The 23,930-nt window shown below is 40.6% G+C and overlaps 1 protein-coding gene across 1 annotated transcript in view; it reads left to right on the top strand.

Annotated features, from left to right (window-relative positions):
* LOC134539792 (nitric oxide synthase, salivary gland) overlaps positions 1 to 23,930 on the top strand; it is a 239,806-nt gene that overhangs the window by 154,713 nt on the left and 61,163 nt on the right. Inside the window, exons 5-8 of the mRNA XM_063382059.1 lie at positions 2,000 to 2,141; positions 5,215 to 5,354; positions 11,830 to 12,001; positions 21,184 to 21,285. Of these exons, the coding sequence (XP_063238129.1) occupies positions 2,000 to 2,141; positions 5,215 to 5,354; positions 11,830 to 12,001; positions 21,184 to 21,285 (556 nt within the window). The remainder of the gene's footprint in view (positions 1 to 1,999; positions 2,142 to 5,214; positions 5,355 to 11,829; positions 12,002 to 21,183; positions 21,286 to 23,930) is intronic.

Here is a 23,930-nt window from a genome sequence, read left to right on the forward strand (position 1 = left end):
CTTTTCATTTATATGTATTTATGGTACCTCGTGTCCCGTATCTGTGTGTGTTTTTTTAAGATTTTTGCACAAATTTAAGGTCATTTTCTGATTGAAGCTGGTGTCTTCAGGGTTGAGAATCAACAGAGAGATGAAAGGTGGCAGGGCTCTATGCATACTGGCCAGAGGTCTTCTTCGGGTAGATAATCATGAGAGATCTCCTCCTATTGACTCTACTGTCAGCCAATAAGAAGAGGGTTCTCGTGTCACTGGCTACAATATGGGCCAATCACACATGATCTTACGTTAATGTCTGTTTTTGTCCACGCCTTATCTTTTAAAATGACGCGGAAGTAGAGCTGTGCAAAAGTGTGATTTCCAAGCAGCAGCCAGTTATTGTTGTTTATTATTGATAACGATGCCTACCTGTGAAATATGTTTGGAATTGGTAACATGTTGTGATCGGGAATGACGCAGAGTATTTGAAGGCAGGGTCTTACTTATAAACCTTGTTCTGGATTATTGTATATTATAAAATAAAATTACAATTAGAGGAATTGTTCATGTTAAATATACAATTGTGGCTTTAGGACATATTTATGCACCGAAATTTAAAGTGAAAAAAAAAATCCCACACCTCATTCCATTGACAGGCTACCAGTTAAAATTCCCGTTTTACTGTTACTAAGTAATTATAAATTGGTCAAAATAATTAGAGGATTAACACCATATCATTCACAGAGATTAGTTACAGAACGATATGCTTACTGATAATATGCTCGTTATCGAGATGATACGGAATACGGCGTCAGTAGAACATCTCACCAAAAACGTTGTGCCTGCCCAGCTTCCATCCTGCCTGTGGCTCTCCAAGCCATCGATTACTGTGAATCACGTTGTTGCGACATTGACTATCGCTGCCCACAGACGACTAGAACAGACAACAGCACACACAGACTCCCCCACTTAGCCTGTGACATCGCCAGGTTAGGTCATGTCTATTGTGCTGGAGCTTTCATTTCCGGAGCATTTTGACGCCACTTAAAGCTCGTACTGCTGCTGAAAACACGTCTTGTCTGATCCCATACTTATTTTCGTCCCATCTCCTTATTATGCATGTTTGATCCGCTCGTTGTATTTGTCTGATCCCCAAAATTATTTGGACCTGTGTTATAACTAGAGACTGGAAAAATTCGTGGTTTCGATTACCCCTAGGATGGACTCCATGATCCTCTATGTACGCGGGAAAATTACGCCAGCTCATTGGCTACCGACTCGTGACACCTGCTAACTGCGATTCTTGTGATTCGATACTTCTTACGTTGAGGGTCATTCATTGGCTCACAGTCCTTCAGGCAAAATGTTTTCCAATCACTGAAGAGACAATAAGTTACACGCACTTGGATTCTAGCCCATCGCGAAATGAAACCGCTAATTTTTCCGGACTCTATACATATTGGACTTCATTAAGAGCCCGGACTAACAACACTCGGAATGCGCCCCTGCGATACAGTTCGGGCCCACCCAAAAATAAACCCTGAAGGTAATGTTCCTTGTGGTATTGGCAAAGGAATGTGTTGTGAAAGTACAACTGTGTGTAACTGTTGGTAGTCGTGACAGGGGACGCCGAAATACCACAACGCCGAACGTACCATAACGCCGAAAACCATAACGCCGAATGCCAAATTGACTACAACGACGACAGCTAGAAAACTGCTGTGTACCACAACGCCAAATATACATTAACGCCGAAAAATGTCATTGCAGGACTGCCACAAAGGTTAGGTTAGGTAAGGTTAGCACACAAATTCATTCAGCGGTTTTTTTCATTTTGCTCCTGTGCCCCCCCGCAACAACATTTTTTGGCGTTGTGGTACACAGCAGTTTTCTAGCTGTCAGCGTTGCGGTCAATTTGGCATCCGGCGTTATGGTAGTCGGCGTTATTGTACGTTCGGCGTTGCGGTATTTCGGAGTTGTGGTAACGACCCGTCGTGACAGGCTGTGGTCGCGTGTGCGGCAGGTCGGCCATCACGGTGTTCCCGCAGCGCACGGACGGCGCCCACGACTTCCGCATCTGGAACCCGCAGCTCGTCAGCTACGCCGGCTACCGGCAGCCGGACGGCTCAGTGCTGGGCGACCCGGCCTCCGTCGAGTTCACCGAGGTCAGCACGTCTGCCCTGTTTGACAAGGGCGCCCGTACCTATGGGTAGGGAGCGGACAAATTCGCGGGTTCAATGACCTGTAGGATGAACTCCATAGTTCTGCGTACACTCGGTCAGATGCCACCCACTGATTGGCTGCTGTCTTGTGAGACGTCCCATCGTAGCAGCCTGTGATTCGATAAAGCTTTGGTCGGGTGTTTCTCATTAGCCCAGAGTCATTCAGGTGAGTTGTGAGCCAATAGCAGAGGCAGCACTGAGGTATAACTATTTCTATTTTAGCCTATCGCGAAATGAATCCGCGAATTTTTCCGGTCTCTAGCTATGGGCAGGGTGGGTCCATGGCTCCCCCTAGCTTTCAGGCAAAGAAAAAAATTAGGTGTTCTTGAGCATTTTTGGCAAATTTTGAGTCCTTGAAGGCCATTTTTGGCCATTTTATGTCATTTGTGATGGTTTGCCACCCTCCCCCAAAAATTCTGCCCCCCTCCCCCTTACAAACTTCCATATGGGTGCCATTGCTATTTCACCGAGCCATTCAGGGCGCGTTCGCTCCCGCGCTGAACTACTGTTGTTGGCGTGTTGACAGCGGACGTGGACCTGAAAGAAACTCGACCCATCAACGAAACACAGACGATTTTACAGTGTTTCACACGCGGAGATGTGTTTTCGCTGATTAGAGACCGGAAAAATTCGCGAAATCATTTCGCGATAGGCCAAAATACAATTAGTTATACCTCAGTGCTGCCTCTGCTATTGGCTGACAACTCACCTGGATGACTCTGGGCCAATGAGAAACACCCGACCAAAGCTTTATAGAATCACATGCTGCTACGTTGGGACGTCTCACAAGACAGCAGCCAATGAGTGGGTGGCATTTGACCGAGTGTACGTAGAACTATGGAGTTCATCCTACAGGTCATTGAACCCGCGAATTTCCGGTCCCTAGATATTAGGTCCAATTCATTCATTCATTCATGCACTCACTCGGTTACCCAATGGTGAGGTTACTGGAGAAAAGTTGGTAACTACATAATACAATCAGTTACTAGTAGTTTGCTGTTAGTGATGCGACTAAATCGTTCATCCAAAAATTATACCCAAAAATTATATACGTACGATACTTTCAGACTTCTCCTGGACACAGAAACCATTTTCTTAACCTTGGATATCTGAAAAAAAATATAACATGTATTCCCTGCATTGTCAGGAGCGGGAAAAATTCTGGTGTTCATTGACCTCCAGGATAGACTCCAAAGATCTATATCCATGTTGGGGTAAAGGTCACCGGTTTATTGGCTGCTGACTTGTGAGACGTCTCAACTGGTTTTGTCGGTAACTCGGCAGTTTCATGGTTTAGGGCTTATCGTTGGCTCACAGTTCTCCATATAAAATGTGAGTCAATCACAAAAGCATTGCAAAGGTTTTTATTTAATTTTGCCCATCGCAAAATGAATCCGTAAAATTTTTCAGGTTTTCATACATGGATACTGCGTGAAGCAATTATGGTCTGAACCATGTCTACAGGACACCCAAAAATATTGGGTGCATTGTAGTTTCTGCATGGTGGCGGCAGTTTTTTAATACTGTGTTTAATGGGAACTAATGTATTTTAAGTCGGAAAATTTTTAATTCATACGTATTAACATGCGTGGTCACGCACCATTTTCAAGCGATGATTTGGGTGTTACAACTTGGTGGTGAAGAGTACAAATATAGTCCGTCTTAGGTTGCAGTTCAGAGCGAACAGCACCCACTGTAGCCAGATTGATAATAGTCGCCTTGAAAACATAAAAATTCATATTTTATATACTATCTATACTTATAATAAGTTTTGTGGCTTTTTATATCATTATTTGTCGATTTTTCTAACACCAAAAAATAGGGTATTTTGATAGTATTATTTCAGCTAATTACACTATGAAAGAAAAACAAATAAATTCTAGACATCCATTATTATTACTTGACACGAGAAACTAGTTGTAGCCTACGGTCACTATTAATAAGAGGGTATATTCTTAAACATGTAATATGTTCAGAGAGCGCAAAAAAATTATTATTAAAATATAAAATGATATTTTATTGAAAATATGTTGAAACAAAGATGGCTTCTTTCAGTTATGGTTCCTGAGAAGTAAGAATTGATGAAATACAACAAGAAAATGAATTTCTTAAAAACCAATTCCAGATCATTCATTACAAAATAAATATTTAATGTGCATTTAAAAAAAAATCTTTCCATTATAAAGGTGTGTCTAAAACGTTGGCGCACGCTGCGTACTTCTGGTAACAGATAAAGCCGAATAAATGACAGCGCTAACTGCAAATGCCGTGCATTGGAAAGTGAGAATAAAAAAATACTAATTTAAAAGCAACTGCGTAGACAGAAAGATAAACCTGTAGTTTTAGAAAAGATTCCTTTCGAAATTTGTACTGCACATGTCTATGGTAATTTTTGAAAATATGAAATACGTTTTTCAAAATAATACCAAGACTCTCTTACAATAAAAACTAATTATTCAAGCAATATACTTAATTTAGTTAAATTACGACTATTAATGTGCGCAGTTAATACCGTAAATCTATTCAGGGACCATTTACAGATAACTTTAAATGTGGGTTGTACCAGAACTACACAAACTATGAATGGCCGGGTTCTGAACCTCGTAAGACTGCGAGCACCATAATGTAGTGATAGGTAGATACCGGAAAATTTCGCGAATTCATTTCTCGATAGGCTAAAATACAAATCGTTATACCTCAGTGCTGCCTCTGCTATTGGCTCACAACTCACCTGGATGACTCTGGGCCAATGGGATACCCCCAACCAAAGCTATATCGAATCACAGGATGCTACGTTGGAACGTCTCACAAGACAGCAGCCAACGAGTGGGTGGCATTTGACCGAGTGTACGTAGAACTATGGAGTTCATCCTACAGGTAATTTAACCCGCGAATTTTTCCTGTCCCTAGTGATAGGGTTGTTTTCGTGTAGACTAAGTTTGACACTAATATTTCTGTTGAATTAAAGAATAATAATGTAGAGTGTTGAGATGTCTAAAGGTCTAAATGACGGCAGGTGTGCGTGAAGATGGGCTGGCACGGACACGGCACGGCGTGGGACGTGCTGCCTCTAGTGCTGTCCGCCGGCGGGGAGGACCCCGACTACTTCGACATCCCTCCCGACCTGGTGCTGCAGGTGCCGCTCACCCACCCCAGGTGAGCCCCCCCCCCTCCCCCCCCCCCCCACCGACCCGCCCCCAGCTCCGCCGTAAACCCCCAGGCCACCTGCTTTGCAAGCCCCCTCTGTGGAATCTGAGCAGCACCGTCACGGAACCATACCTCTCACATCCCTCCGACATGTCGACATACCTCCCGACCTTTTAAAGCTTCTGCTAGCTTTCATGGGGGAAGGATCTGTCACAAGTTTTATTCTTATGACCTCGCCGGGTTTGAACCGAAGGCTCAGAGCTCAATGATGTTAGTGCGTTTTTTAATAAATAAACTTTGTATACATTTTAAAATTTTCCCCATAAAAATTTTATAATAATTACGGATTTTTAAGATGGCGGCCTTATCGAAACGTGTAAGACTCCAGAATTCAAGATGGTGGAATATGTTTCATTATAATTTTAATTTTTTTAATTGTAATTTTTTTCTGAATTTTCATTTTTAGGTATATATACGGATTTTCAATATGATGGATGTGACACCATAATTTCAAGATGGCTAAACTGTTTTATTAAAGTTTAATTAATTTTAAAATTTTATAATTTTTCCCTATTCGTAGCATAATAAATACATATTTTCTAGATGGCGATCTTAACGAAAATTGCAATGGTTGCAAAACAATTTAAATTTGCGGCCTTGGCATCCTTTTTGTCAATATCATGACCTCAGAGGCTTATGGCGGCTTTATAGGGATATTAAGCCGCTTTTAGGAATTTTTAAGCCACTGGAATTTTTAGTACTAAAACGGGAAATTGTTCCTTAAAACGGGAACTTTTCCTCGAAATAGGGAAATGTTTATTTTTTAGATTTTTTGAAATTTTTTGGGTGATTGTTTCTTTAAAACTGGAGCTTTTTGCGGATTTTGGAGAATTTATGGAAAATTTGAACATTTTCCGAGTCTTTTTTTTGTAAATTTTGGCAAATTTTGGCAAATTTTGGATGTCAAGGTCAAAGGTTAAGGTCAAGATCATCCAAGATGGATTCCATGACGTCTCAATCCAAGATGGGGGTCTACACCACCGACTCCACCCCCTGAACTCTGAACCAGTGCCGGCTATTATATACTACTAACTATCACTCGTTATATACGTGCATGTGATTTTGGCCATATTATACTGTAAGAACGTTACTCTCAGTTTATTCTTTGTCTAACCATTAAAGTTTTCCAGCAAATTTTCTGTGAGTATTAAAAATAATATCACGGTCAGTTCGTGGGTGGTCCTAATGAAGCATGATAACTCACATGCGCTAATGAACAACGTTTTAAAAGACTGAATTAATTTATCATCCCTGAAAGTGGAGAGTGTTTGGTCGAGTTAACGAAGCGCCGCCGATGGCTAATGCCCCGGTCTTCATTAAGGAATCTTCGGAGGCCGCCATATGCAAGGAAAGGAAGGAACAAAACAGCATCGCCGGCGCGGACCCGAATAGAAGACTCGCGCTTCATCTAATGGAACTGCTTGTTTATTGGCTTGGTTAACCCGGAAAGAGTGACCCTCTGGCAAAAAAAAAAAAAGACGGAGATGCTTTTAATGTCTCACGCGTGTTTCAGAAAAAAGGCTCTTATCTCAAAAGCAGAGTAAAGCGGCCATGTAATACAACCCTAAGAAAAAATATATTTAAATATGTAAAATTTACGGTGTCGCGTAAAATACAGCTATGCTGCAAGGGTCTTACACTGTTAAAGATGTTTACCTTCAGTTAACGATGAACGCTGATTAAAAATTATTAGGGTCCGGAAAAATTCGCGTTTTCAATTACCTCTAGGATAGACTCCGTGATCCTCTATGTACTTTTGCAGATTACACCTGCTGATTGGATACTAACTCGTAACACGTGTTAACTGGGAAGGTTGTGATTCGATACTTCTTTTGTCGAACGTTTTCCATTGGTCCAGAGTCCTTCAGATAAAGTGTAGCCCAATCACTGAAGCAGCAAGGAAGGCAAATGTATTTGGATTCTAGCCTATCGTGAAATGAACACGCAAATTTTTCAGGTGTCTACAAATTATCCAGGGTTGTTCGTAAATTTACGGCTATCTTTGCAAATTTGCGAACAATGAGTTCACTTATTTTGGACATTATTCCAAAAGAATATCCTTGGTATATTAACAAAAAAAACTTTCAAAAACGGGCTAACTCTACAGCAAGAACAATCTTATTTTGTCCACGGAGGTATTTACTTTTGTTTAGAACGAAATATACAATAGGAAAGTAAAAATACGGCGTAGTTGCTGCGAAGAATAAGTTATTTTAAATTATGGAGAACTCTTCGTTTATTTGAGTCAAATTATTCGTAGAAAAGTCCATAAATTTACTGCCATTTCTAACTGTATGATAGGTCACGATAAACATTCAACTGTTTTAAGAAGATATAAAGTTCCAAAACTTTTTATGTAAATTTAAGTTACATAAATGTACTACTCTTTATTAAAACTTTTTGATTTTTTTTTACAATAATTGGTTCCAACGTTGAGATTTTTTCATAACACACTTGGTGAAAGAAAATGAAGGGTAGAGGGGAGGAATATGGATAATTTATTTTACGAATAGCCGTAGGGACCGGAAAAATTCGCGGGTTCATTGACCTCTAGGATAGACTCCACAGCCCTCTGCATACTCGGGCAAAACTCGCCTGTTCATTGGTTGCTGACTTGTGAGATGTCTCAACTGGGTTGTCCGTAATTCGGCACTTTTATGGTTTAGGGTTTCTCAGAAGTAAAGACCTGCGAAATTCGCGGTTTCGATGGTCTTCAGGATAGACTGTACGTACCCCTGTACACTCAGGCAAATAGCGCGCGTTCATTGGCTGCCGACTTGTATGTCGTCTCAGCTGGTTTTTCTATGATTCAATCCTTCTTTGATTGAGGGTTTATAACTAGAGACCGGAAAAAATTCGTGAATTCGTTTCGCAATAGGCTAAAATACAAATAGTTATACCTCAGTGCTGCCTCTGCTATTGACTCACAACTCACCTGGATGACGCTGGGCCAATGAGAAACACCCAACCAAAACTATCGAATCACAGGCTGCTACGCTGGGACGTCTCACACGACAGTAGCCAATGAGTGGGTGATATTTGACCGAGTGTACGTAGAACTATGGAGTTCATCCTGCAGGTCATGAACCCGCGAATTTTTCTGGTCCCTATTTATAACTGGTTGAGATTCGTCCAGATGAACAGTATGCCAATAGCAAAATTATCTAAGAGGTATATGTGTTTGAATTCTAGCCTATCACCGAATGAATCCGCGAATTTTGCAGGTCTCTACATAAGCTAACAGTAGGGACAGGCATTTTTCGCGAATAAATCTGAACGCATATTAGTCTGAAACACGGTATACCAGCACCAGCGGTTTATTCCTTGTGACTGGCAGCTGTATGCGAGAGAAGTCGTTGCCTTTTTTGACCGAGCCACTCAGGACGCGTTTGCTTCCGTACTGAATTACTGTGATTGGTGTTGTAACAATCGACATGTATGCGAAATAAACTCACCCAATTACTAAACACAGACAATTCTACAGTGTTTTAACTTTTAGCTAGTCTTGGAATCTTTTCGCGAAATCTGCATGACCCAAGCTAACAGTTCTCCATGCAAAATATGAGCCAATCGCAGAAGAGGTACAAAGGTATAATGGATTATAGCCTATCTGGAAATGAATCCGTGAAGTTTTCCGGTCTCTACCAAGAAAGCGATTTAAAATCAAGAGCTGGTATTGTCTACGTTGGCGCCTTTTCAATCGTGATTATGAAAAGATGTGAAAATTCCGAGAAATACAAAATCTCTTCATTTTTAATTGAAGCTCGTAGACATCTTTCACTATCTAGAACAGTGATTCTGAGTGGATCCTTGGTAGCCGTGGTGGATGAGGCATGCTATGTCGTATTCCAACTTCCAAGTTCTATTTTTTTTAAGATAAACGCACTCGTGGAATGAGTCGGAGTGGTTTTTTTTTTGCAGTGGACTATTTCATGTTCAAGCTCGATAAACTTGGTAACCAGTAGACATTTCCAAGTAAACACATTTAGTGGAAGGAACACGAGTGTTTTCTGCAGGAGTCGTGTTAGTATTCCAATATTATTACACGTTCAAGCTCGATAAACCTGGTGACCTGTAGACTTGCACTGTAGACCCCTGGCGTTGTTCGTGACGCCGAGCCGAGGACTGAGGACACACAATAATCCTATTCTTAATAGTAATTTATTTAAACTTTCATCTTCTTGATATATACCCCTAGGGGTATGCAAGAAGGAATTTTTTTTCCAAATTTGATTCTGCATAACATTATTAGCCGCTACATTCTCTTTAATTATTTTATTTTGGTTTAAGTGCATAATTCCTTTATATATTTTTTATAATTGTTTATATAGATTGTATGATTATATATGATTAAATGCGGTTATATATACATTTCAGCAACATATATTTGCTTATGTAAATTCCCGTTGATCAAATCCGTTTTAAAGCTGGTCCTTTAAACAGCTCTTTTATACTTGCTCCGGTAGTTCAATTACCATGCATAGGAAGAACCACCAAGAAACCTATGCAGGATATTCTTTTTATTTGTGTAGGAACTTTTCTTCTTTCTTTCTGCTGTATAAGGTACTTCCCTATATCCTAAACAGAGGACTGTGAACAGATTATTCCGACCTTACGGCCGGCGTTCTCGCGTTCCCCTCCCACATATGCGCCCTAATATGTAAGGGTGGGAGTAACATTCCAGTTCTATTTGATTAAACATTCCAGAGCTTTTAAAGTAAACAGAACTGTTAGGGATCGCTCCCTGTTGTTTGATCGGGAGGTTGTTAGTGCTTCGGCACCGACCAGCGGCTGGGGCCACCAATCCAGCATAGTCACCGCCTCAGCCCCGTACCTCACTCAGCTAACCAGACAGTTGGCTGTGTCTTGAGCTCTAAGACTTTATCAGCACTGCTGGCGCCTTCCCTGATCTCCCACATCACGCTGGAACCCCTCAGAACACCCAGTGAACCCGTGGTCCGGTGGAGGCCTATCCAACCTCTTTTAACCATTTTTGGCTTGTTGACACACTGTTTTCTGGCCTGAAGGCCGGCTCACCCGCCACCTCCCCTCCTATGTCTGCATCCTTTTAGGGTAGAATAGGAGTCGTCTTACAGATCTACTAATCCAGAGCCCAACATCTTAACTAGACTTGGAAAACAAGTCCCCTCCACTCTGTCCGACTAGCGGACCGCCAACTGCCTACGCAAGTCAGTGGACAAAGTTTCAAAGGAAGTTAGCTATAGGTAGGGATCGGAAAAATTCGCGTTTTTAATTACCTCTAGGACAGACTCCATGATCCTCTACGTACTTGTGCAGTTTACACCTGCTGATTGGCTACTAACTCGTGACACGTGTAAACTGGGAAGCTTGTGATTCGATACTTCTTCTGTCGAACGTTTTTCATTGGTCCAGAGTCATTCAGATAAACTGTGGCCCAATCACTGAAGCAGCAAGGAAGGCAAATGTATTTGGATTCTATCCTATCGAGAAATTAACCCGCGAATTTTTCAGGTCTCTAGCTATAGGTTTCCGCCGCCCAGCAGGCCAAGACCCCACCAGTACGGACTGACTTCGGAAACTGGTGACCACCGAGGTCTGCCGCCAGACAGGCTTCAACCAACTAACTTGTCAATCCGGGTAGGAAGACCAGAACCGTGCCCCAGAGATGAATTACACTACACACCCCTCCAAGTACACCATTTAAAGCGGAGGACAAGGATGGTTTTTCAACCAGGGTGATCGGTACAGACACTCTGGAGTCAAGCATGATTCCCAACAAAGTCAAAATGGAGTATAACTGGACAGTGCGGCAGCCACCAAGACCCGGGCACTACACGCCCTTTCCTGGTAAACAATTTAAAGCAGAGAACCAGGAAGATCTTTCAATCAGTATGATTGTCACTGCAGTTCCAGGCAACATCTGTACCAGTCCAGGCCCATTGCCGGGCACAACTCCAACACCAGCAGAAGCACCTGGGATCCCCTGAGCACAAAGCCAAGCCTAATCTGTGTACAAGTTGTTTCGGGCCGAAGCCCGGCCGAGCCTCACCACCTCCTCCTCCTGGGTCTGAACACGCTAGGGTGTACCAGGATCACTACTTTGTCTGTGTCCGTCCAGATGTCAACCAGTGGTTTGCTGGCATCTGGGCGATTGGCCTCAGTTGCACCACGTGTCAAAGTTAGAATGGTGTGTACCATTCTTTTGCCTCAACCAGAAACAACTTATCCATTCTGTTTTAGCCACCGTGCCTGCAGCCAGAATATAGCTTTGACAGATTATAAGATTTTCTTTGTACATTTTGCATCCATGCATAAAATGTACAAGACGGCTGATGTTAAAAACAGTACGGTCTTTCCTTGTGGGATCTCTTGCATGCCATTGCTCCGGGACGGTGACAAAGCCAAGTACAGTGTACAGTGGACAGTGTGTGTGTGCGCGCAGGTACGAGTGGTTCGAGGAGCTGGGCCTGCGCTGGTACGCGCTGCCCGCCGTGTCCGGCATGCTGTTCGACTGCGGCGGGCTGGAGTTCCCGGCGGCGCCCTTCAACGGCTGGTACATGAGCACCGAGGTGGGCCGCGACCTGTGCGACCCGCACCGCTACAACGTGCTCGAGGTGGGTGCCCGCCCGCTGCCTCTCGTCAATCACCACTTCACCAGGGACCTGAAACATCCGAGGGTTCAATGGCCTGTAGGACGAACTCCATAGTTCTACGTACACTCGGTCAAATTTCACCCACTCATTGGCTGCTGTCTTGTGAGACGTCCCAGCGTAGCAGCCTGTGATTTGATAAAGCTTTGGTGGGGTGTTTCTCATTGGCCCAGAGTCATCCAGGTGAGTTGTGAGCCAATATAAGAGACAGCACTGAGGTATAACTATTTGTATTTCAGCCTATCGCGAAATGAATTCACGAATTTTTCCGGTCTCTAATCACCAGGGACCTGAAACAATCGTAGATTCTTTTCTTGATATACTAACCTTCAAATATTTATACCTTTGTGCTGCTTCTTCCATCGGCTCACTTTTAATCTGGAGGACTGTGAGCCAATTAAGAGATCCTTAATCATCGAAGTAACGAATCGCAGGGTACCCAGTTGAGACTACTCACAAGTCAGCAGCCGACGAACAGGTCGCATTTTCCTGAGTATACAGAGGATCGTGGAGTCTATATATTGTAAGTCATTGAACCAGCGAATATTTCAAGTCTCTAGTCATTGTTAAACGGGGCAGGCATTTTTCACGAATACGTCTGAACGCCTATTAGTCTGCAACACGGTATACCCGCACCAGCGGTTTCTTCCTTGTGATTTGCGGCCGTCTGCGAGAGAAGTCGTTGCCTTGTTGCGACCGAGCCACTCAGGACGCGTTTGCTTCCGCACTGAATTACTGTGATTGGTGTCGTAACAATCGATATGTGCCTGGGAGAAACTCACCCAATCACGAAACACAACAATGCTACAGTGTTTTAACTGTTAGCTGGTCTCGGAATCTTTTCGCGTAATCTGCATGACCCTAAAAATTAATATTAAAACCATATTCACTCCTTTTTTCACCCCTTCTGGGTTGAGTTTTGCAAAATGGTAATTTTTGATTGGTAGTTTCCGTATCGTTATTATTGGTACTCAATACATATTTTTTTATTCTTCATTAGTTTCGGAGATATAATTATTAATCTTAAAGCTATATTCACCCCTTTTTCAAACACTTTGGGATTGAATTTCGCCAAATGATATTATTTTGTTTGGTCTTTTTTTCCTGTGTTAGTTTAGGGACCCAATATATTTTGATATTCTTAATTAGTTTTGTAGATATTATTCATTATCTTAAGCTAACCTAAACTTCTCTCCCCGGGGCGAAAAAATAAAGGGACTATTATTTATTACTAGGGACCGGAAAAAGTCGCGTTTTCAATGACCTCTAGGATAGACTCCATGATCCTCTATGTACTTGTGCAGATTACACCTGCTGATTGGCTACTAACTCTTGACACGTGTGAACTGGGAAGTTTGTGATTCGATACTTCTTTTGTCGAACGTTTTCCATTGGTCCAGAGTCCTTCAGATAAACTGTGGCCCAATCACTGAAGCAGCAAGGAAGGCAAATGTATTTGGATTCTAGCCTATCGCGAAATGAACCCGCGAAATTTTCAGGTCTCTATTTATTACACTAACCGAACCTTGCCTAGAATTATACCTCGGTAAACTTCAGAACTGTTCTGATCATGGTCGTGTTTTTCATCCCTGAGAAGTTTAGATTATCCCATTCATTAGGTGCAGCTTGCACTCACACGAGTGTGGCGCCCGCTTTACTGCACAGGCGACTTACACGTGAAGTTCTAACAATCCCAAAGTCACACGAACTGTACTGAAGGCGTTTAGGTTTGTGGTTGGCCCTGCATGGCACTACAGTGCACATGTTTGTTAAGTGGGGGGGAAAAAGTAATCGAGCTTTGCTTGTCTCTGCAGAAGGCTTGCTGGTACCACTTTTTGTATTCAAAGCAAGCTACTCTAGCATGGTCATTGGTATAGACCGGAAAAATTCGCGAATTCATTTCGGGGTAGGTGAAAATTCAAATACCTATACCTTTGGGTTGATTATGCTGTTGGCTCACAGTTTAACTAGAGGACTCTGGGCCAATGAGGGACCATCAGCCAAAGAATCATCAAAACACAAGGCTACCCAGTCGAGACGTATCACAAGTTAACAGCCAATGAAAAAGTAGTATTTTACCCAGCAAGCAAATGATTTTGGAAGCTAGCCTAGAGGTCATTGAATCCGCGAATTTTTCCAGTCCCTAATCATTGGCCAGTACCGTGGTCAAATACTCTTCGTCCTCCAGACAGTGGTGCGTGTCAATGAGTCAGCACTTTTTCTCCTTGTTTATCACTGGGTCGGTGTGCTCCAGAGTGTGTCGAAAGACATGTAATTAAAGAAAATTTTGTTGTCACTAGTAAATTGTTTTCTTCACTTTACAGGATTACATCCTTCATCACTAAATAATGTTCGGCGAGGAGTATATTGTCAAAATATATTTTTTGGTGATCACAAACGGGCATTTTTTGCTTACGTAGGCCAGGTTTCTAAAATACTCAAGCATTTACCTTTGTTTGGTTGCTACAAGGTCACATCCATTGTATACGTAATTGGGTAACCACTGCTCCTTTTCATAACTGTGTCAACAAAGGTCATATAAAGGGCATTGTGCATGCTTCACGTATACTTTGCTTCTCAATAAGTCGCAAAATTAATTGTTTCTCTGTGCATAAGGGCAAGTTATAATTTATAAATATCGAAAATGCTAACAATGTCATTTACTCTTACTCTGCTGTTTGGGGGAACCACTTAATGCGGGGCTAAGCAACTGTCGGATGAATGACGGACTCACCCACCACGTCTTACTGGATGATCCGGTACGATAGAATTGTATCCCCTCGGAATGGAGACCTTTCATACTTTTGGTGGCGGTAGTGTAGCTGGTTAGAAAATGGAATGGTACCCTTTCCAATTTCTTAAAATGTTTCGGTTTTAACGCCAATATGCACTGTAAAGGTATCACATGATTTCATAGTATTTTTAATGTAGCTAAACCAACCCAACCAACCGTCCACAATATTTAAAAAAAAAATTACATTGCTTATGATCTTAACCTATGAATCGTTACTTACGACATGATACAAAACTTCTTCAAATGAAATGTAAAAAAAAACTTTCTTAATTCTTTAGTTATGACTTTGATTCAACTATGAAAGAGAAAAATGTTGATAGGGTACCTTTCCGGTTTATTTTCTACTGTGTCATTGTACAGAAAATCCTGAAAGGTACCCTTTCCGAGGGGACACCTTTCCAGTGCATATTTGCATTCAAACCGAAACATTTTAAGAAATTGGAAAGGGTACCTATCCAGTTTCTACCCAGCTACACTAACGCCGCCAAAAGTATGAATCCAAGGGGATACAATTCAGCTATTCCCCCCCCCCCCTAACTCTCCGATGATCCAAGCCATCCACGCTGACGGCGACTGATTGCAAACAAGCGCATAAAGAAGTGCGTCTTGAAGGATCTGGGTTGAGGTCACGCCTGTTTAAAAACGTTATTTGCGCTTCAATATGGCCGAACGCCAAAACTTTGGGCACCTACACATTTTTACGGACGTGACATTGAAAGAAAAAAAACAAGAAGCAGTTAATGACTCTGGCTTTGGGATGCTACGATAAATATTTTTTAGTTCCAAGGCCATAAACTAGTCAATATTGCTTCCTGCAAAGTACACCTTATAATTAGAGACCTGCAAAATTCGCGGATTCATTCGGTGATAGGCTAGAATTCAAACACATATACCTATTAGATAATTTTGCTTTTGGCTTACTGTTCATCTGGAAGAATCTCAACCAGTTATAAACCCTCAACCAAAGAAGGATCGAATCACAGACAAACCAGCTGAGACGACTTACAAGTCGGCAGCCAATGAACTTGCGTTATTTGCCCGAGTGTACAGGGGTATGTGCAGTCCATCCTGAAGGCCATAGAAAACGCGAATTTTGCAGGTCTCTACATAATCATACTTTGACAGTTATGTCCTGCGGTTTGTCATTTAAACGGAGAAGAATATGTGGTTACGAGAAGGTACCCCAGCCTTCTTCCCTTACAATGGGTTTAAAAAAAAACTTGTGTGTGTCCACGTTCGAATAATGGCATGGTGATATTTCTTTTATTTAAATATTTCATCATGTAATAAAAAAAGTTATCTCAATCGTGAAATAGCTATTGCTTGTGATAGAATGTATGAATCAGATTATGCATGTGGTACATAGTAGTATTAATAGAAGTGGGTGTTGGTATAAATGGGAGCTCACCTTACATTGGTTGTGAAAAAAATCATGTAGCGTTTTTTTAATGCTTCTGGCTCCCTCATCGTATTGAGATCAAAATAAACACTAGTTTTAAATTCTGATCATTAGCTTTTAAAAACAAACATTTTTAACAAAATAGGTGAGTAGTTTTTGTTCAATACTCGAACAAACAGACAAATATTCAATAATAATATATATTTATTCAATAAAAATATTAAATCGTAAACTATTATAACTCAATAATAAAAAATTATATTTATAATGATACCAAATTTATATGGATTAACTGCGTGGTTTTCACTAAAAAAAAAAGGATTAATACTTTTGAGTTGTTATTGTATTAATATATATGATTATTAGAGACACGGAATTTTCGCGCATTCATTTAGTCGCTAGTTAGAATGCAAACCTTCACACTCTCACACTGTGTTCATGATTGGACCGCAGTTGTTTGGACACGCCCCTCCGAGACCGTGAGCCAACGATGTCCAGCTATTATCTTCTACAACTAATTAACTTACAATATTTTCAATCTAAATTTAAAAAACATACACTTGGAAACATTAAAAAAAATTGTTTATGATTTATAAACTTTGCCTTCTTGTCCACATAATAGGCTACATCTTATGTCACAACTACTTTGACTGATTTGCCCTACACATTTAAAATCTCCACCACACATCACTATTCGATACCTTAAATAACACTGCACATTTTTTTTTTGTATTAAAGTCTTTCTGCTGAACTAGTGCCCGATTGCCTGTAGCTCGTTATCGTTTACCAAACACATGTCCCCGTCTCTCATTCTTACTTATAAATTGAGACGCGATGACGTTTAAATCAAGTACGTCCAGCTCATGTTGATGAGCATGTAGTACAGCTACATGGTTAAGTCTTGCCTGTGTCATAGTTGATCTGAAAAATTATATTTAATGGTAAATACTTTCCGACACATGAAAGTACAAAAACAATATTTATTAAAGCAAAATAATTTTTTTAAGGTTTCACGAAAAATCAAACATACCTACCTGAGGTAAGTTTTAAGCTTTCGCAGAGAGCTGAAACTTCTTTCAGCTGAACAAGAAAAGCTGGGTACAACAAGCAGCAATCTCAAAACCACTTCTTTATTTGAAAACAGCTGCCTAACTTCTAGCACAGAGTTCAATAGTATTTTTGATACATCCTTAACAGATTTTGGCTTATGCTTCTTCAAAAATAGTTCAACTTCAGTCTTCAGTAACTGAGAATTCACTTCTGGATAACTTGCTAGCTCGTCACAAATTTCTCCCTTGATCAAACAGTCTTCCAGCTTCTGCATTTTCTTTATGCCTTCTTGGTTGAATCTGTAATGCAGCCCACTAACAGCAGAATCGACCATCATGAAGACCATCATCCGTTCGATGAAGTTTCAGCATGAGCATCTTTACACTGTCTTTTGGCTATTGAAAAATATGCTAAAACAGTTTTTTGTCTTTTCATTGTCGATAAAATTAAATGCTAATGCACACGTAAGTAGTTTGACTCTACATCTACAACTCTCTGGTCTACTGCTCAACACATGTTTCTACAACACTACTCCTTACACCCAACACGACAACAAAATTGCGAAATATTAAGGTTATTCAAGGAATGTGCAAGTACACTCACAGACGATATGTATAGGAGTATTATAAACGAGGAGGGAGAGAGCTAAGCTGCCTAATGACAGCAGACATTAGGTCTGGTTGCAAAGTGGAAGGGGCATAGTCCTGCAGGTATACTCTATTTCAAATAACATCGGTACGTTTTGACAGTTTAAAGTAAAGTCACTTTACTACTTGTTTTTGAATGTTATAATTTCGATGCTGGACATATTTCTTGCACATGAACCTTTGATACATGGTACCCGATTCGCTTAAAAATGCTTAGATTATTGATTTATTCAAATAGCATAACAGTAATGCGGAATAATATTATAAAATAAAAATATCATGGTCTAGAAAGTTGGGGGGGACAGTCCCCTCCACCCAAAAAGTTCAGGGGGACACGTCCTCCCTGTCCCCCCGGTTCCTACGCCCCTGATCATCGGACAACGGGTTAATTTGCTCTCCCTGAATGTACATAAGTAGGGCCACGCATATTTCGTGAAAAGATTCCCAGACTAGATGAAAGTTAAAACACTGTAGCATCGTCTTTGTTTCGTGATTGAGTTTCTTTCAAGTATGTCGATTGTTGTAATACCAATCACAGTAATTCAGTGCGGAAGCAAACGCGTCCTGAGTGGCCCGGTCAAATAAGGGAACGACTTCTCTCGCAGACGGCCGCCAATCACAAGGAAGAAACCTCTGGTGCACGTATACCTTGTTGCAATCTAATAGGCGTTCAGGTTTTTTTTTTACAACAAATGCTTGCCCCTACTAATCAGGCATTAACTACATAAATAAAGTCTGACACAACCATTTGCGACCCAGAGAGAGAAAGTAAAAACGTGGCAGCGAGCCATAAAAAAAACCATGAAGTTGATTTGGAAATGCACGTGTTTGTAGATTTTAGCCTGGCACCAGAGAATTGCGTGGATTTCGCAGGTTGCTACTAATTTACGTATTTGAATTTAATGTAAAATAAATTTCTAGTCGTGACTAGGAATGGGGGGGGGGGGGGGTAACAGGTGATTAGGTAACCACTTCTTCTCCTTGTTAATAACTAGAGACCTGCAGAATTCGCGGTTTCGATGGCCTTCAGGATAGACTACACATACCCCTGTACACTCGGGCAAATAACGCAAATTCATTGGCTGCCGACTTGTAAGTCGTCTCAGCTGGTTTGTCTGTGATTCGATCCTTCTTTGGTTGAGGGTTTTGTACTGGTTGAGATTCGTCCAGATGAACAGTAAGCCAATAGCAAAATTATCTAAGAGGTATATGTGTTTGAATTCTAGCCTATCACCGAATGAATCCGCGAATTTTGCAGGTCTCTATAATAACTGACTCAGGTTCGCTAAGAGCCCTGAAGTCAAAAAGTCAACGTGACGCAGATGTACTTGTGCTTCAAGTCTGTACTGCCTCACCGAATGCCTGACGATAGCGATGTGTCTCTTCTCTCGAGTCACGTGTTGCTACACAGAAAAAAAAAAATATTTTTTTGTACTTTTACAAAAGATTCCATTGCAAAACAGTTCCTCTGAAATAGTTTGTAATACTACAAGCAAGATGATATCTTCATATCATCATATATATTCATATTATAATAAATCAAAAGCATTTATCCCTTTTTAGCAAATACCACAAAGCTAATCAATATAAAATTGGTATTATTATGTAGATGATTTTTTATTATTGAGTTAAGATTATATTTAATTAAAATGGTTTATTATGGAATTATTTTATTGAATTTTATATTTGTCTGCTTGTCTGGTTGTTGGAGTATCGCGTAATAAATACTGGACCGATTTTGATAAAACTTTAAATGTTTTAAAGCTGATGATTATAATTAAAAACTGGTATATATTTTATCTTACTACGATGTCAGGAACCGGAGATATAACATTAAAGCTGCATTTTTTTCAGAACCAAGTATCGCCAATACAAGGTGAGCTCCCTTTTATACCAGCACCCACTTCTTACAATACTACTATATACCACATACTTAATATTATTTATTTATTAGCTATATTAAAAGCAATAACTATGTCACTATTTTAATAACATTTTTGTTAGATGATGTGATGATTAATTTTTTTAAAATATTCGCACGGGGAAAGACACTTGTAATCTTGTACAGCACATGGCTATGGTTTTTTTTTTTTGCGTATACGAAATACGGATTTTTCGAGAAAAATACACAGTATTTATTAGGAACTTTTGCGCATGATTTTATATTAAATTTATGTTTCATTCAAACACAAATTATTTTAAACCTTGGAAAATATATTTGAATGATAAATAATGTAATCATCTTTTACTGGAAAGCTATTCAGGGAGCGGTTTAACTGTTGGAGGTACATAAATGCCCGGGTGAGAAGTCCATACTCAGTTGTTTTCACGTGACATTATTTGTGTTCCATTAAAAAAAAAATTGTTTGTCTGTAAAGTCGGTTTACGGACGATAGTTTAACGTGACAACGTCATAACAAAACATTGATGAAATGATTGCATACTTTTATGAATAAAATTGAATCAATTTTATTTTAATAATAAAAGAATAAATACTTGAAACTATTCTAGTAATCAGATTTTTAAATAATTAACCTTTATTGCCAAAATTGTTATTGTAATAAGCAATGAAAACCACATTAACTTCTCACTTCACTTTATAAACAGTCGACGTTCACGTTCACGTGTAGATGACTTGTAAATAATTTTATAAACTGGCGTTTAGCTATAAAGTTTAAATATAATTAGGAACAAGTTTTCATAATAAATAAACTGTAATCAAATATCTATCTTCAATGATATGAATCACCATAATTATTTTTTTTAGTCAATTGTAACTTAACCTATTATTAGGGACACCTGTATTTCGCGAATACATTTCGTGTCAAGGTATGTCACAAAACACTGTAGCTTTTTCTTAGAGTAATGGCGAATCGTGAGCGTGCAGAAGTACGGTATCCACATTCCCATTGGCCCCGTCAAGTGTGGGAAAACACCTCTCGCCGACCACAGCCAATAAATACAAGAAAAAAACTACGGTGTTTTGCGATGTACCTAGACAAGAAATGCATTCGCGAAATACAGGTGTCCCTACCTATTATTACTGCACTCGCCGACATCGTAACGGAACACAGCGTAACGGAACAATGAGCGTAACGGGACACAGCGTAACGGAACAATGTGCTCAACGGGACGCTTTTTCGTGCGTGCAGCCGGCGTTCATCGATTTATTAGAAGGTGTCACGTCAAAGAGAAGGTGGAGTGTGTAGTGTGGAGTGGCGTGTGAGCGGTGTGTGGTGTGTTGTGGGGGCCGCAGAGCGTGGCAGCGCGCCTGGGCCTGGACACGAGGACCGCCGTCACGCTGTGGAAGGACCGCGCCCTGGTGGAGGTCAACCTGGCCGTGCTGCACAGCTTCCAGGTGGGTGCCGTGACGTCACGCCCAGTCCCTGCCCGAGCACACCTGCCGCCCGCCTCTGGTCACGGCACGACTTACAAACACACAAGATAGAATCTTTTAAGTTATGCCTGTTCTAAGTTGTGTGTTATGACTAGAGACCCGGAAAATTCGCGGGTTCAGTGACCTCCAGGACGGACTACAATATCTTCTACAAACTCGGGCAAATGCCAACTGTTCATTGGCTGCTGACTTGTTAGTCGTCTCGACTGGGTGGCCTGTGTTGGGTCTCTAATTGGTCCTCAGTCCTCTAGATTAACAGTGAACCAATGACAGAAGCAGCACTAAGGTATAATTATTTGAATTTTAGCATAACACGAAATGAACCCGCGAATTTTCCGGGTCTCTAGTTATGACGTTTCTAAGCAATGACAGTTCTAAGTTGTGTGTTTCTAAGTTGTGATGGTTATAAGTTTTGACTTTCTTAGTTATGACGTTTCTAAGTTGTGTGTTGCTACGTTATGTGTTTCTAAGTTATGATCGTTCCAAATTATGACAGTTCTAAGTTACGTGGATTTTTTTTAGAGGTTTCTAAGTTATGACCGTTCTAAGTTGTGTGTTTCTTAGTTATGTGTGGTTCCCCCTGCCACCCACCTCTGGTGACTTCACTAGCTAGCTCGACAGAAGCGAAACAGTAGTCTTCGGCCGCGATGGGAGTGAAAATTTCGTAGGCCGGATTTTTTTTAATGCGACGTCATCGTGAAACATTGTGTTTTTTCCCCCTAGCCTAAGTTAATCTAAGTGTGTAAGGTTAGGGGAGGACCTAAGTGTGTCTCAGGCCGAAGCCTATACTCTCTACCATGCGGGGTATTAGCCATGCAGAACAAGGGCGCGTGCATCATGTGCTTATTGGGGTTTATTGGCTTTCTGACGCGAAAAGGGCGGAGAATATGTTGCGGATGGTGCAGAGAACTTGCTCTTATACGGCAAATAAGTTTTTTTTTTTTTGCATTCACGCACGAATTCATGACAAATTTAATATTTCACAAATTTATCTATTGAAACGTCTTTATAGGCTTATTTTCATTTTTATCATTTGTTATGTTAATGAAAGTTGAAAATAAATTGAAAATTGTTTTTTTGAAACTCTGACTGCCCAAACGTAGGCTACAAGCCGGTTTGTCAAAACTTTTGCCTTTTGTTTTGCGGTAGAAGTACGCGAGAAGTGCACAGAGAGATACGGGTGCTTGCGTACTTCACTTCCAGTTTGAACAATCCTTGTAATGTCGCTTCCTTTGACAAGTACGTGTAAGTATGCACTTAAGACGTATACGAATACAGCCTGTCTCCTTCTCACGTAAACACATTCGTTCCTTGATTACGACGCAGACCTGGTGTATTTTTCTACCAGGCTAAACTAACTACATTTACTAGAAAAATAGGGCACTGAAAAAATTAATTCATTAAAAAAAATTGAAATCAGGTTCTATGTTGGCTTTTACTATTTACTGTAGTTACTCGTATTATAAGCCTATTTCCCTAAATTCATTACTATATCTCTTTAAACAACAGATTAAATATAGATTATTTGATAAAATTACAGTAATAGAATTAAATAATTGTTATGGCAAATAAACAATATACACCAATCCCTCACTTAGCACGACTAATTCGTTCCTAAAAATGTTCGTGTTAATCGAAATCGCGTATTCTGAAGCATTAGTCCCCATAAATATAAGGCTAAATTATTTAATGTGTTCCAAGATGTGTAGGGAAGTAATCTTTACATAATATAAATGCGTAGAATAATACTTGAAAATGCATATGTCATATCATTTATCTTTTTAAGCCTACCACCGAATACGTTAGATAAAGAAAACATGGCACAGTGTAACGGGAGATAAGTGGTAACATATTTACCGTCAGTCCGCAGGTTGGCTTGCCCGCCCAGGCGTGACCTTCAACACGCGCGCGCGTCTGTCTGCCTGCTGTTGCAAGCAGCTGGATCCTTTGTTATTACGTTTAAAACTTTACAAAATTAAAACACTTTTATGAAATTAAGAACCGGTTTTATATAACTTTAAAACACACAGCCATATGTAAACATTTAATTTGTAATGCACACCTCTTATAAAAGCGGCTATGTAAACAAATCAGTTAACAGATAAACAGATTTAGATTTTCCCTAGAGCACAAACATAACATTAAAATACGGGTACACTCCCTATTTAACGGGGTTGTCGGGGGACATAACTTTTACCCTCGTTGTTGCATAACCGCGATGTTTCGATGTGACCAAGGTCAAAAGGCATAAAACACCGCCTGTGTTCTAATAGGTCGGCAAGCACGCACAGTATAGACGGCCCGCCTTTGTGCGGACTTTGCATCCGCAGTTTCCACTAAACACGGGTGAAAAAATAAAAATAATAAATTTTAAAGATAAATATTAAATGTTGAATTGTTTTTATTTTTCCGCGTGCCGCGCACAGTTTGTCGCACGGCCTACGAGCGCGCCAAACGCCGCCAAACACACGTGCGGCACACAAGCTGCTGCCAGTCTCGTGGTGTCAGCCACAGTATCTGCTTCGTCAGTGTCCGTAAAAAAGTAAGTGCAGTGTGTGCGGTTACACACGATTCTGTGGACAAAGTCTTCTAAAAAGAAAGGCCGT

The sequence above is a fragment of the Bacillus rossius genome, chromosome 16, assembly GCF_032445375.1.
Source record: "Bacillus rossius redtenbacheri isolate Brsri chromosome 16, Brsri_v3, whole genome shotgun sequence".
Taxonomy (NCBI): Eukaryota; Metazoa; Arthropoda; class Insecta; order Phasmatodea; family Bacillidae; genus Bacillus; species Bacillus rossius.